General features: G+C 42.8%; 1 protein-coding gene across 1 annotated transcript in view; it reads right to left on the bottom strand.

The window, feature by feature from the left end:
• RAB8B (RAB8B, member RAS oncogene family) overlaps window positions 1–14,068 on the bottom strand; it is a 68,674-nt gene extending 54,606 nt beyond the window's left edge. The window contains exon 1 of the mRNA XM_018054313.1: window positions 13,847–14,068. Within this exon, the coding sequence (XP_017909802.1) occupies window positions 13,847–13,970 (124 nt within the window). The 5' untranslated portion in view covers window positions 13,971–14,068. The remainder of the gene's footprint in view (window positions 1–13,846) is intronic.

Below are 14,343 nucleotides of genomic sequence, written 5' to 3'. Positions count from 1 at the left end.
CTCAGCCCTTGAGGCTCTTTGTGACCTGGTCTCTGTCACCTCCTGTACTATCTTTGTATATGTGTGCATGTGTGTATATACACACATACATATAAATGCTTAAAAATACTTTTAAACTAGAGGAGAGCATCTCACCTCACCTTCTTGGTCTAAGTAAGCACTGTACAAAGCCAAACCCAATTTTGGCTTTATTCCTACCATGTACAGGTAATCATTTAGTATGTGGGAGGAAACGGGTTAAAAGGGAGGAAGATCATGCTATATGCTCACCCTGGCACATTTATTTCCCTAATCCTCTTGCAGAGATAGTTTAATGATTAAAAAGAAACTACTAGCATGTATTGATACTGCGAAAATATGATTAATGACTTTTGATTATAAGGTAAAGAAAAGCCTAGTAACTAACTTTCAAGTTGGGTAATTTACTCCATTAAAATCAGCTATGGTGTTTCAAGATTTAATGTATTGTTCAAATTCATGTATGCAAACAAACTCGTTAAAATTCAGGACTTCACTCAGAAACTCACTGCATTTAAAATTCAGGGCCCTAACAGAGAACACTCAGCTCAAATATTTAAATTGAAACATTTGTCCTTCCTAGACAGGGCATTCAACCCTGATTTTATTTATATTTTCACCAGAAGGAAGAATTCAATATGCCCGAGAGTTTGCAGCAGCTAGAAGGCTCTGAAGAACTCATTCCTTATATCATCACATTAACATCCTGCACCCAAGGCCAAGGGCTGTCTTGGACACCTCCTTATGCCAGCTGAGACATAAGGACCTTCACTTTGGGAATGAGTTTAAAGAAACGGTTCCCATTTGAACTTAGTTAAACGCATACAGTCCTAAACTTCAAAGCACATCCCATTAAGTAACCAAAATGTTCCCATTCATATTTTTTATGTAACTTATTCTAATAGGTGCTTCTTAAGTTACCTGGGAACAACTAAACCCTCACCATTTACTGAGCCTGGCTGCATGTGTAGCCCTGTTAAATGCTTCCTTCCAGTATACTCCATTAAACCATTCCATGATAGTTCTCTGCAGAAGAGGAGACAGGGACCAAGGAGGTTTAAAGGATGTGATGATGTCACCCAGCTGGTAAGGAGCTGCCCCACAATGCATCTTGCATCACATCAACTCCTTGTGTGCGTTACTCATTCAGCTGTGCCCAACTCTTGCAACCCTACAGACTGTAGCCCGCCAGGCTCCTCTGTCCACGGGGATTTTCCAGGCAAGAATATTGGAGTGGGTTGCCATTTCCTTCTCCAGGAGATCTTCCCAACCTAGGGATCGAACCTGGGTCTCCCACACTGCAGGCAGATTCTTTACTATCTGAGCCACCAGGGGTAGCTAATCGTTTTCTTTTTTAATATTTCTGAGTCACCGATGGAGCAGAAAGGCTTAGGGCTTAAAACCACAGACTCTGGAGCCAAACGGCCTGGATTCAAATCCAAGTTGGTTCTACCACTTATGAGTTCTGTGACCCTGAGATGTTCTTTAAAATCTGTGCCTCAATTATCTCATTTGGAAAAATGGAAATAACAATGTACCCAAGAGGCTGTTATGAGAATTAAATGGGTCAACCCATGAAAAATGTTAATTCATGTAAAATGCCTAAAACTGTACCTGATATATAGTAAATACTCAGTAAATATTCAGTTCAGTTCAGTCGCTCAGTAGTGTCCAACTCTTTGAGACCCATGAATCACAGCACGCCAGGCCTCCCTGTCCATCACCAACTCTCGGAGTTCACTCAAACCCACATCCATCGAGTCAGTGATGCCATCCAGCCATCTCATCCTCTGTCGTCCCCTTCTCCTCCTGCCCCCAGTCACTCCCAGCATCAGGGTCTTTTCCAATGAGTCAACTCTTCGAATGAGGTGGCCAAGTAAATATTAGCTCTTATTAATTAAAAGCAAGTGTTATAACATTGAAACCCCCACAGATCACCAAGGTTCTCAGAGCTGTGTGGACCTACCTTCAATGAACTCACATTGAGTTCACCCACACAGTCACACACGCATACCTTTCCATGTCTCCCATGTGCCAAAGGTATTATGCACACAATAATGCATTTCATTCTTGAAATAAAACAACAAAATTCTTGCAGTACTCTTCCTTTATCAATAAGGAAAATGGTTAAATAATTCACTCAAAGCTCTCAACAAAAATTAGCAGAATCAGGATTTGAATTTGAGTCTCTGTTTCAAAAGTCCAAGTTCTTGTTTACCTATACAACGTTATCTTCAGTTTTCACATCTGTTTTTACCATTTTGTGAGTAAAAGTGGTGAGTGAGTCCACCATCACCACTTAGGATCAGAGTTTTGGAAGGGACTATAGAGAGAGTCTAGCACAGCATTCCCTGTTTGCTTATGGAGAAAAAAGGAAGCCTGGGAGGCTGGCTGCTAACTTGCCCCAAGTCACAGGAAGAATGCCACTGCCACAGTGCCATGTCGCCACTTCTTCCTCTCAGATGCTGGTGGCCCACCTCTAGGAGGCCCCCAGCCCTGCTTTAAAGCAAGAATGCAAATGCTAAGTTTGGATCCAGGGGCTCCCTCCCCAGTGAGGCAAGTTCAGCATTTTAGCAAATGGACTTTGTATAACTAGCTTCGCTGCTTGGACCTTTCTGCTTTCTGGTTCAACAGCAGCGTTCTAGAGACCCAGGGTCAGCAAACAAATCAGGTGTTAGACTGGTCTACAATGTCACCGTGAATCGGAGGAAAACTGCCAAACACAGCTTTACAAACAAAACCCAGAGCAGAGCCAATTTCACTCTGGAAAAAAAGGAAAGGAGAGGCTAATGTAAAGTTTAAATTTAATTTGTCAAAGGAAGGAAGCTCACAATTAAAGCAGCAGTTCCTCGCACTCTACAGTCTAGCTGAGACCAACGGCAAACGTACAAGTATAGCAAACCATTGGCCCCATGTGGAGAAGCAATGCTGAGATTTCCGATATAATTAGCTTCCTTTCCACAAAAGACTTGGATTCATAATTAAACTCTGTCTCCTCCTGCCCTGGTTCTGCTGTGTATGTATTTGATTGCTTCCTATGGGACTGGGTGGGGAAGCCAGGAGACAATCCGAAACCAGAGCCTGCTGACCTTCCACGGCCAGCAGGCAACACGATGCGTGTTTGCATTAGCTGTTACTGGGCCTTGTCCAGGGAGAGGCTGATTTCATCCCTCTACTCAACACACTTCTCAAGGGTTTGCTGGTCAGTTTACGCAGTTCTTACAGACCACTGGAAGTGACCGCTACTACGGGCTAAGTGCCAGAGCACTGAGTCCCATGGAAAATTTCAGGACCCATTCTGAGAGGAGCAGGTTGTTATGGACAGACTGTGGTTCAGAACTGAGTTCAAGGCTCAAGTCTTGGCTCCTCTACCTACTTAGCTGATGAATCAAGAGTCTATCACTCTCTCAGAACCTTACCTTCCTCGTCTAGAACATGAAGACAATCTCTGTCCATGGACATGATTACTGAGGAGTTTAAACAGGGATGTTAGTGAAAGTGCTCTGTAAATGGTAAAGGGCCAAAGAAGGGACGGGGCAACCAAGGACATCTGCTTATCTCCTCGCTGGTCTCCCTGTAGAAAATCCCCAATGATTCCCTACTGCTCTCAGGATAAAGTCCAGACTCCTGAACAGGTGTAAAGTCCCTTCACAACCTGCCCTCTGGTTACCCTTCAAGTTGACCAATGCCACATGCCCATCTATTGAGGAGGAGCTCCTTCAGGGGTTGTCTCCCCGACATCTGCAGGCGAGAGTCCCTCCTCCTGACACTCCAAATTCGACCCAACTAAAGCCTCCTGAGGTTCTGATCTTAACCTCCACATCATTCTCTCCTAGATGCCCTCCTCTCCCTCTCCTCTACTCTTTCCTGACATCCTACATTAACCCCTTTTCATCACTGTGTTCAAATTGCCTGGACACTTGCTATTCTTTCTCTTCTCAATATTTTGTGGACTGAAAAATGCTGCTCACTGAACGAGTAAAATTAGTGAAAATGACTCGGTATCTGACATTAGCAGCCTACTAATAAGTCACTACAGTTCCCAACCCCAGCTTCTTTTCACAGATAAACACAAAGGCAAAACAAACAAACAAAAAAAAAAAACAAAAAAAAACCTCACTAGTGTCCACCTGCAAAAAGAAAAGAAAGTGAAGTCGCTCAGTCCTGTCCGAGTCTTTGAGACCCCATGGACTATAGCCCACCAGGCTCCTCCATCCATGGCATTTTCTAGGCAAGAATACTGGAGTGGGTTGCCATTTCCTTCTCCAGGGGATCTTCCTGACCCAACTTCCCCACAATCATTAACTAAGGACAAATTCTTTGTTCTTTACAGATACTACCTGATTTCATAGACTCACAGAACGCTGCAGCCAGAGAGATTCTCAAGACCCCTGAAGCCTGAACTTTCCTTTCTCAATGAGAAAACAGACCCAGGCTAATGTCCTTAGGAAGGACCTGCACCGCCACTGACTGGAAACATGCAACACTGTTTTTCAGAGCACTGTATATGTGGTAAATCATATTAATGAGATCCCAACATAAAATAAAATATAATGGTGTTTATCCAAATTGAAGGCTGAAGAGCTAAGACAGAGACACACCTCTGAATTTATATATTTATATATATATATATATATGTTTTCACATTTCATTGTTATGGAATTTTGTGGATGTAAAAGAAATTATTTTACTTGTTTCATACATTTTCATGCTTCTATAAGACTGGAACTTTTCCAAACAATAGTAAGTAGACAAAGGAAATGCACTTGCTCAAATGATTTTGCTTGTGGACAAAGTCCTAATCTGTTCATCACGGGTTATGACTGAGACAAGCACCTAGTTCCCTGGCCAGGGATTGAACCCTGGCCCCCTGCACTGGGAGAGCAGAGTCTTAGCCACCGGACCACCAGGGAAGTCCCCTAGAAATGAACTCTTATAATTCAGCTTTTAAGTAGAACACCTTATATTTCATGTATGTTGGAAACTGTCCTTCTACTTTACACATCAGGAAAGTATCTATGAATTATTAAAATAACTACCTTCAAGTTCTCCCCCCAAATATACAAAATTGCAATGTGAAGTGGGGAAATCATGATTTTTTTATTATTTAGTTTTAAACACTATAAGAAAGCAATGCAGTCAAAAGTCACCATATTTTAGGCAGAAGTTTCTCACTTCTCAGCCAACAATTTACTCCAATTTACAAAAGCAAAAGAGGCTGAACAAGTAGCCAAAGAAACTGATACAGGAGGAGGGTAGAATGCTGTTTTCATCCTTCACTCCCCTATTCAGACCCCTCTTCCCAAATCCTGATAGGGTTGACGTGTTAATGGAGAGTGAAATGAGAAAGTGGTCTGAATCATTTCAAAAATGGAATAGTTAACTGTCAATAAAGAACTGTTTGCCATGCCATCTCAAGATTTTATTCAGAGACCTTAAGATAAAAAATTCCTTGTTGAAAACCATAAACAGCTATCCCATCCAAATTCATAAGCAACAAACAAATTACAGCAGGGTCAGTCACTGACATCTCACAATGTACACACTTTTTTTTGTAATAGATTTTTGTATGAGATTAGAATATTTTGCAATACCTATTCCAGCTAAGAAAATATTGCATAGGGTCACAAGAAATGAACTTTTTGGGGGCGCCATGCTGGGATCTTATTAACAGTTCCCCAATCAGGGATCAAACCTGTGCCCCCTGCAGTGGGAGTATGGAGTCCTAACCACTGGACAACCAGGAATTCCCAGAAATGAACGTTTTTTTTTAAATATTTATTTATTTGTTTCGTTGCACTGGTTGTTTTGTTAGTTGCAGCATGCAGGATCTTTTGTTGGGGCATGTGACCCCGTAGTTGCAGCATGTGAGACCTAGTTCCCTGACCAGGGATTCAACCCTGGCCCCCTGCACTGGGACAGCAGTCTTAGCCACTGGACTACCATGGAAGTCCCCCAGAAATGAACTCTTATAATTCAACTTTTAAGTAGATCACCCTGTATTTCATGTCAAAACCTGATCATGTATGTTAGAGACTGTCCTATTTTATATATCAGGAAAGTATCTATGAGTTATTAAAATAACTAGCCAAGTTCTCCCCCCAAATATGCAAAACTGCAATGTGAAGTGGGGAAAGCATGCCAGTCCTAACTTTGCCAGCAGAAAGCAGTGAAACACTACATATTGCTTAAGACTTTGTGGTTGGTTTTTACCATGATGAGGTAGAATTCCATACCTTACTGAACTAAGTGCTTTGAAGTCCTGCAATGCCATCATGGGACTGCAAGCAGCACTGTCACCCAGCCTGTCGTGGTGACAGTAAGCCTAATCTGACTAACGCGGGGACGTGCAGAGCTTTCACACTTCCTCCCGGGAGCCAAGAATTAATATTCTGGGCCCAGGAAGATGAGAGCTCTGTGGAAAATGTCCAAAGGTTCAGCAACAGGTAAACACCAGAGTGCGTAATTAACTGATGCTGAATGCTACAGATTAAGACAGCAAGAAAATACTTTGTCACAGTCAAGGAACAGGGCTGCTGTAAGAACTGTTTCTGAGTTGTCTGCATCACTATGTGCTTCGCTAAGGAAGTCCTGAGTTAAGTAACTTAAAAAAAGTAGCACAGACATTTCTTCCTCTGAAGACAATCAGGCATCTATTTCCTTTAAGGTTCTTTAGAATTCAATGCAAAATAAGAAGAATCCAGAATTTAAAAGTGAACAAAGGAGAAGGACACACCTCCAGACACAATAAATCCAGCAATCACTAACGGATAATATTTTAATACTGAAATTTAGCCACAACACATTGCAAGCAAATACTACCTATTCACTTCAGAAAAAAACAAAATAAAACCGAAAACACTCATCAGTTCCAAGGATACAGTTTGCCAGGCTGTGCCCAGTGACATCCTCTATCAATATACATGGCAGAGCAAAACTATAAATGAAATGCTTCTTTTATAACATGGTGGGGGGGCAGGGGGCAGAAACAGACAGTATATGTGGAGGATGTTGCCACCCACTCTCTCCATCCCCTGCCCACGACTCACATCAGGAATTTGTCACAGTCCTTGGTCTTGCTGAGCTCAGACAGGACCTGAGAACTCTATACAACACAGCATGCTAGGAGGCAGCTACCAACTCAGCACTGGCATTCAGGCTGAAGCCCATTTCACCCCAGCTCTGCACAGTCCTCAACCTACTATACCGAAATACTGAAACCAATCTTCAGAGAAAGCCACTTGGTGACAGTTTCAAGACTCCCCAAAACCCTTCATTTAAGCCAAAAAATGGTATTTTTCCCTATCATGTAATTACTAAAGGATAGTAAGAGCAGAAAACATAACTGCAAACATTAGTCTTCCTCTAGACATGAAGCTGTTCCACTGAGATACGCAAGCAGTTCTATGTAATAAATGTTTATATCCATCTTTTTCAAAATAGCATTTGGCTTTATTCAACCCAAAGGCCCAGCCCAGTTCCAATCCACTCACTATGCTGTCACTCAAACCAGTGCTGGGCAGAACACAAACACAAACACAGCTCCATCTGCTAATTAAAACTGGGCATGAAACTGTTAACAGGCATCTGTTGCATTGTTTGCAGCTAATGGGCAGAGACAAAGCTGAAATGGCTCTTCTAAAGCAAACCCAGTGATTTCACTCATTTTCTATTTGGTATTTATGTTAGTGGGGGGTTGGAAGCAGGGTGTTAAACAGCTTATTATGGAGACTGAAAGACAAGTGATATATCTTTCAGAGTCTAAAATATCCCTTTAAAACTGATTATAGAAAGACAGCATTTGATAGAGGGAGAAATACTGTTAGGAATTCAAATTAAGCACTTTTAATCTCATTTCTGACATCATCTAATTATCTAGAATACTATGAAAGGTAATGACTAAAATTCAAGCAATGCTGTATGGCTCACAGTGCTTTATAATTCATCCATCCAGTTGATCAGTCATTTAATAGAGGCCTTGGAGACTTAAAAAGTGAGTAAGATTTGATTCCTGCCCTAGGGAACACAAAACATCCCTGAGAAGTTTGCATAGTAGTAATATACTCTAGTACAGATGAAGGAACTAAGGCCCAAGAAGGAGCACCAGCTCACTAAAGACAGGAGAAGTAGGAATAGCAGATGTCACGACATGAACCCCAATTTGACTTCAGACCTATTGCTCTTAATTCACTGTGAAATCTTCCTAACACCAAACACCGACCAAGCCACTTCACTGGCTACTTACATCTCAGTAGCTCCATATGAAGCTATGGAGCATAGCATAGCATACTGTATTATATAGCTATACTACCATCTAACATCTAGTTCCCCATTCCCCACTCCCACCCTCTTCTCACGGCACTGTGAAAACTCTTTCCTGCACATCTTTCCTATGTAGCAAATCTAACACACAGAAGAGTTCATCTCCAGAACCGTCCTGTGTACAGGCAGGCAGAGCTGACCTAGAGCCAGTCAGCCTCAGGCCGTGTTAGCAGCTCCCTGGTCTCCTAGTTCTGGTTCCATGTTTTTTTCTCAGATTCAGTTATGAGCTTCCATTAAAATATCAACTGCTAAATTTTTCCCTGTCTTCAAAGACCAGACATTTTCCACTTAGGCAATATCCAAACCTATTTCCCTCCAGCATTTCTCAGAGGATCCAAACAGTTTTGGTGCTGTTGCCAAGAGAACCTCCTCCCTGGTTTGCTGCCATGCAGAACAGCTGGCGAAGCTCTTTGTTAAAGTACACATATTCTTAAGACATGTCCAGGTCTGTGTCCAAGACTCAGTTTCCTACCTTAATTTGTTGAATGGCTTTTTGCATTCAGTAGAACAATAACTGAGGAGATGAGTTTAACCCTTCATGATCAGGTATTACACTCTTGAAACAGTGTTATTTTCAAAGCTATCACTTAGGTGGGAAGTCTACTGACACTCTGAAAGAACACAATGACGTTAAACTAAGGTTTTACGGACAAAATGTTCAACTTGAAGTTGCCTGAAAGTGTTCCTCACTCAGTTGTGTCTGACTCTTTGCGACCCCATGGACTGTAAGCCTGCCAGGCTCCTTCCTCTGCCCATGGAATTCTCCAGGCAAGAATACTGGACTGAGGCCATTCCCTTCTCCAGAGGATCTTCCCAACCCAGGGATCGAACCCGCATCTCCTGAACTACAGGCAGACTGTTTACTGTCTGAGCCACCAGGGAAGCCCTGAAGTTGCCTGGCCCTTGCATATTTTCATTTGAGAGGTTGAAATCAAGCAAAACAATGATGAAAATTAAAATCAACTTGTACTACATATCTGGATTATGCTCAGCCAAATGCTGATATCATCTTGGATAAAAATGTAAATATGACAAAGTTTGTTTTTTGGTCAATAAGTCTTGATAAAAGTTTTGAATTGCTACCAACCAAAAACATTATTTAATTGTAAGCTGGGGTCGGCAAACTCTTTCTGTGAAAGAATAGTTAGTAAATATTTTTAAGCTTTGTGGGACACATATGGTGTCTGCTTCATATTCCTTGTTTTGTGTTAGTTTTTAATAACCTTTTAAAAATGTGAAAACCATTCTTTGCTTGTGGACTGCACAAAAACAGGCAGGAGGCTACATTTGGCCTGTGGGCCATAGGCGACCAACCCCTAGACACAGAGAAAGTGTATCCAAGAAAAAAATGCCAGGGAATAAATTGTCTAAAAGTGCTCTGATGGGACTAGGCTGCAATTACCAGCACACTATTAATACAATGCCATTAGTTACTTTGCACATGGAAGGAATTTTAATGGCAGGATGCACTTTGATACCCTAACCTGAAACAACAGACATAGAAAGAAAGGGCAAAGGACAGTTAAAACATGCCGAGTTAGCCCATATAAACTTCTACAGGACTCTGAGCTGTCCTGTTAGCATTTACTGTTTCCCTGAAGAGATACAACTGATCCAAATGGGAACACTTTAACCTTCCTCACATATAAGCAAATGTGCAAAACTGAATTCCTCCCTGGAAAAGATGGTAATTTGAATTTACAGCAGTGATCATGCTGATAAGAAACAGCAGCAGCTCAACTATGAGAAGCAATCCAGACTTGGGTTTGAGGTTTCACTAGAGATGCTTCTACAAGCATCTGATCAGCTGCGTGATCTTGACAGCATCAACCTAAGCTTGGTTTTCTTATTTATAAAACTGGGGCACAATCATCATGTAGATAATTTCTAAGGCTCTTTATGCTGTTCAACTATGACTATACTAAATAATATAACCACTCAGGAAATACCCTAACAGGAAGAGGGAGGCTGGGCAGGGCAGAGACAGTAAAGGGAAGAAGCTGAGACTGTCCTGTTAGAAGACAGGGCCTGGTTTTCTCTGTTCTCCCGGCACCAGGTTCAGTACAGGCCATTCCAAGATGTCCCTCTGCCTTTGTATCAATATTAAAATGTACCCACATCCCATAGGAAATATAACTCAGAGAAATTGCATTACTGTTTCTTAGTTGTCTTCATGACACATTTTACATACATTTAATTAACCATTAATAATGATTATGCAATCCATGGAGTCACAAAGAGTCCGACATGACTTAGAAACTGAACAACAACAATGATTATGTAAGGGGCTTGAGGAGCCAATCAAAATTTCTTTTTCAGTTCTTAAACATCTGAATTGAATGAGAGTTGGTTGCTGGTTCTAGGCACTGAATCTATAACTTCAAATGGATAAAACATCTCTACTTAATAGTTAACTATTATCTGACCGATACATGAAGACTCCCAGCAAGTCAGTTGAAAGAAGTATACCCTCCACCACCCCCAAGAGCAGAAAGGAAATGAGGGGAGCCAGGATATCAGAGAAGATACCAGAACCTTCCATACATGAAAGAAGAAACCATCTGTGAGACAACTGCATCTTGTAATGAAAATGACTGTCTCCTTCCTTTCATGAAGACAAGAATCCCTATCAAATCAGGGTCGAGAGGTGGCAGATGTCCTTTTCTAAAACTACCTAAATTTTAATAAAGCAAAATTAAGACAGTAAATGTAACTCCATGGGAAGAAACAGATATTTATATATATAACTCCTGAAAGATACAACACACACACACACACACACACCCCAGGTATTAAGAAATAGATCTTTCCTGTGACGTAGACCTTATCAAGTTTTGTCAGCAATCGTGGCAAATCTTTCCAAACCCAGTCAGAGAAGCCCTGGAAACTTCCATGCTGAGATGCCTCACGAAATAATTGTGACTGGGAGGAGGTGGACCACCAACGCTTCCTTCAGCAACTTCAGACCGCCTGGAAACGGGGGTGAAGGTTGGGGGCATGGATATTTCTGCTAGAGATGCAGACACTTCAAGCCTATGTTTGTGGTCAATGTGTGTGGAACATTTCACTAGAATGATGTTAATATTCACCTTATTTTCCTAACTTAACTTCAACTCCAAAGCATTAGGTTGCAGGTAACATATTTTTTTGTGCTGTTTGAAGGCTCTGGGCTACCACTTCCTGTCAGAGCTCATGGGGCTAAAAAAGAGGCATGGGATTTCCCCTCCTCCATGTCAACTGAAGACACAGCTCAGAGCCTCTTTTTACCACATCTACTCCATAGAAAATGCAAAGGCCAACATCATACATGAGATTCACCCCCCTTTAACACCTCCCTCCAGGTCTAAACTTTTTCAGGATGCTGACTTTCCTGCAATCCTCCACAAAACAGAATTTCAATCATTAAAAAAAAAAAAATTCATGCAAGAAAGATTTTACTCCTTTAGAATAAAAAGTAATTTTCAAAGCTACAATTGTAAAAGGAAGCAGACACTCTCACAGACAAAGTGGGACAAAAATTAAGACTAAAAAAAGAGGAAACTAATAAAACTGTTACAAACAAGCAAAAGTCATTTAAGGAGCCTAACAGAAACAGCCTCAGTGAGATTTAGTCACTTTCGATGCAGGAGAATACTTCTGGGAGGCTCACACAGAGAATGGACAAAAGGCGACCCGCTTGACTGTCCTTTACCTTCTGGACTTCAGTGTGCACTCAACAATGAAAAACGGTGATTTGGGGTTTTGACATGATTACCAGCATCAAAAATTAACGCCTTTTGGTGGCTACAACAGCTCCCATCAAATCTCTTAAGAATACACTTGAGACATGACATTTAAAATCTGCTTCCTCAGAAAAGAAAAAGTCCCACTCACAAATGACTGCCAAGAACTTGCAACTCAAACTTCCCTAAGCCCAGACATCATAACACCCAGGAGGTTTCAGACCACTCAATCCATATGAAAAATGCCAGAACAAACAAACCATAGCTTTTCCCAGTGCTTCACAGAACAGCGCTCTATACCCCAATACTCTTCTTTTATAAGTGATAAATTATCCTTAAAACATAACTCATTTCCATAGTACTAGCCCCCCTAAAAATCCCAGCAATTCATGGTGAAATATGCTATACGAACCATTTGAAAGATGCTTAAGTGAGCTGCTATGAGAAGCCACAACATCACCCAGACAACCAAGAGCTAAGATTCTTAAGGTGCTTAATTAACTGCAGCTATGATGTTAAGGTCACTTGTACAGGCAGCTTAAAACGAGCTCTGATTTGCTCTTCTTCAGTTTAGGTTAAGTCTGAGATTTTGTTACCTGAACACAGAGTCCTCCAAAAGTAGGAAGGACAGCTCCCAACCAAGACCAGAAAAATCCAAATCAACTGAAAGTAATTGGGGGGTACACTGCATGTTCTGATTCATTTAGCAAGTTATAATTAAAACTAAAAGGAAAATACATAGAAAGGCAGGCCGAATGTAAGATCAACTTCCCAGCTGAGAATTACTAAACCTTCAAAGCTAATAATTTTAAAAATTAAGAAGTGCTGCTTTGCAGGAGATAGTAAACCATATTTTCTGATCATACCATTCCAAAAGTCACCAACCCTCCCAACGCCCATTAACACTCCCAGAACAATTTAATGCTCCATAGACAATATCTCATTATTAGTCACTTTTTGCTCTTTCTCCTGCACTTGATCCAGAGGGAGTAAAGAAAGAGAAATGGTAACCAATACTTCCAGTAACTGGAGAAAGTTCTACTTTCCATTTTCTCTCCCTTTCCCATCTTCTCTCTTCTCTGCCCCACCTCTTTACTGTATATTTTGCTTTTCCTTTCTATTTCACACCCAGCTCTCCTTTCCTTTTTCCAAGTATCCGCATTTCGTTCTTGGGTCCCCTTAACTCATCTACCTTTTCCTACAATTTCCTCATGGTGTCTCTGACCAGACTTCTTGCAGCCAGTGTCCCTCTCATCTCTCAACTCTCAATCACTCTTTCCTCCGAATTCCTTTCGGATTCCTGGGTTCTCCTCTACCTTGTCCCTTGTGTCCTCTGTCCTTTTACTCCCCGGACCTCCCATTCCCACTCCCCCCAACCCTTCGTTTCCCCCTTCCATTTCCTTCCTCTTTTAATCCATTTCACACCCACTATCCCCTTCTCTTTCTCTATGAGCTTTCCTGTGTTCCCCCACTCTGTCCCTCTAAGACCCCCTCTCTGTCACACCCCCAACCCTCTCACTTTCCCCAATACCCCTAGTCCTTGTTCTTCTGTTTCCTCCTCCTCTTCCTTTGCCCCCAAGTTCCTCCTTTCAACCCTCTCAGCCCCACGTCCTCACTGCCTCTCTCTCTCTCACGCCTTCACCCTCTCCCACTGCCCTCGCCGCCCAGCTGTCCCCGGGGTCCCCTCCCTGAGGCTCCCAAGTCCTCCCACCGCTCTCTCCCGGCCCCCTCGCACCCGCCCCCCATTTCTCACTCCCAGTCCCCGGCCGCAACCCCTCCCTCACCGATGGTGGAGATGAAGGTGGTGTTGAAGGCGTCTTCGGAAAAGCGGAATAGCAGGCAGGTCTTGCCCACCCCAGAGTCGCCGATCAGCAGCAGCTTGAACAGATAATCATACGTCTTCGCCATCTTCTCGCTCCGGCCCTCTGACCGGGGAGCCAGAAGAGCGGCGGAGAGAGGCGGGGAGGGGGCCGCGGGTGAGGGGGCGTGCCCGCCGAGCCGCCGCTCGCCCCGCCCTTTCCCCCGCCCCGTTCCCCGGAGACGGCCTGCGCTCCCCGCCCCGCGTGGCCAATCCGCGGGGGTTTCGTAATCACCGCCGGTGCCCCAGTGCTTTATGGGACTTGTAGTTCTTGTGAGGCGCTTCGGGCGTGCCTTGGGCAGGCTGTCCCCGCGGCCCCAGAGGATAAAAGAGGATACTCTCTAAGCTGGGTGACCCGGCGTTAGGCGTTTCCTCTAGAGCTAGCAGGGAGGCCGGGCTTTCAACTCTGCGTGTTGCGCTACC

This window comes from Capra hircus, chromosome 10, assembly GCF_001704415.2.
Source record: "Capra hircus breed San Clemente chromosome 10, ASM170441v1, whole genome shotgun sequence".
Taxonomy (NCBI): Eukaryota; Metazoa; Chordata; class Mammalia; order Artiodactyla; family Bovidae; genus Capra; species Capra hircus.
Note: the sequence above shows the minus strand (reverse complement) of the source record. Positions and strands in the feature narration are given on the sequence as shown.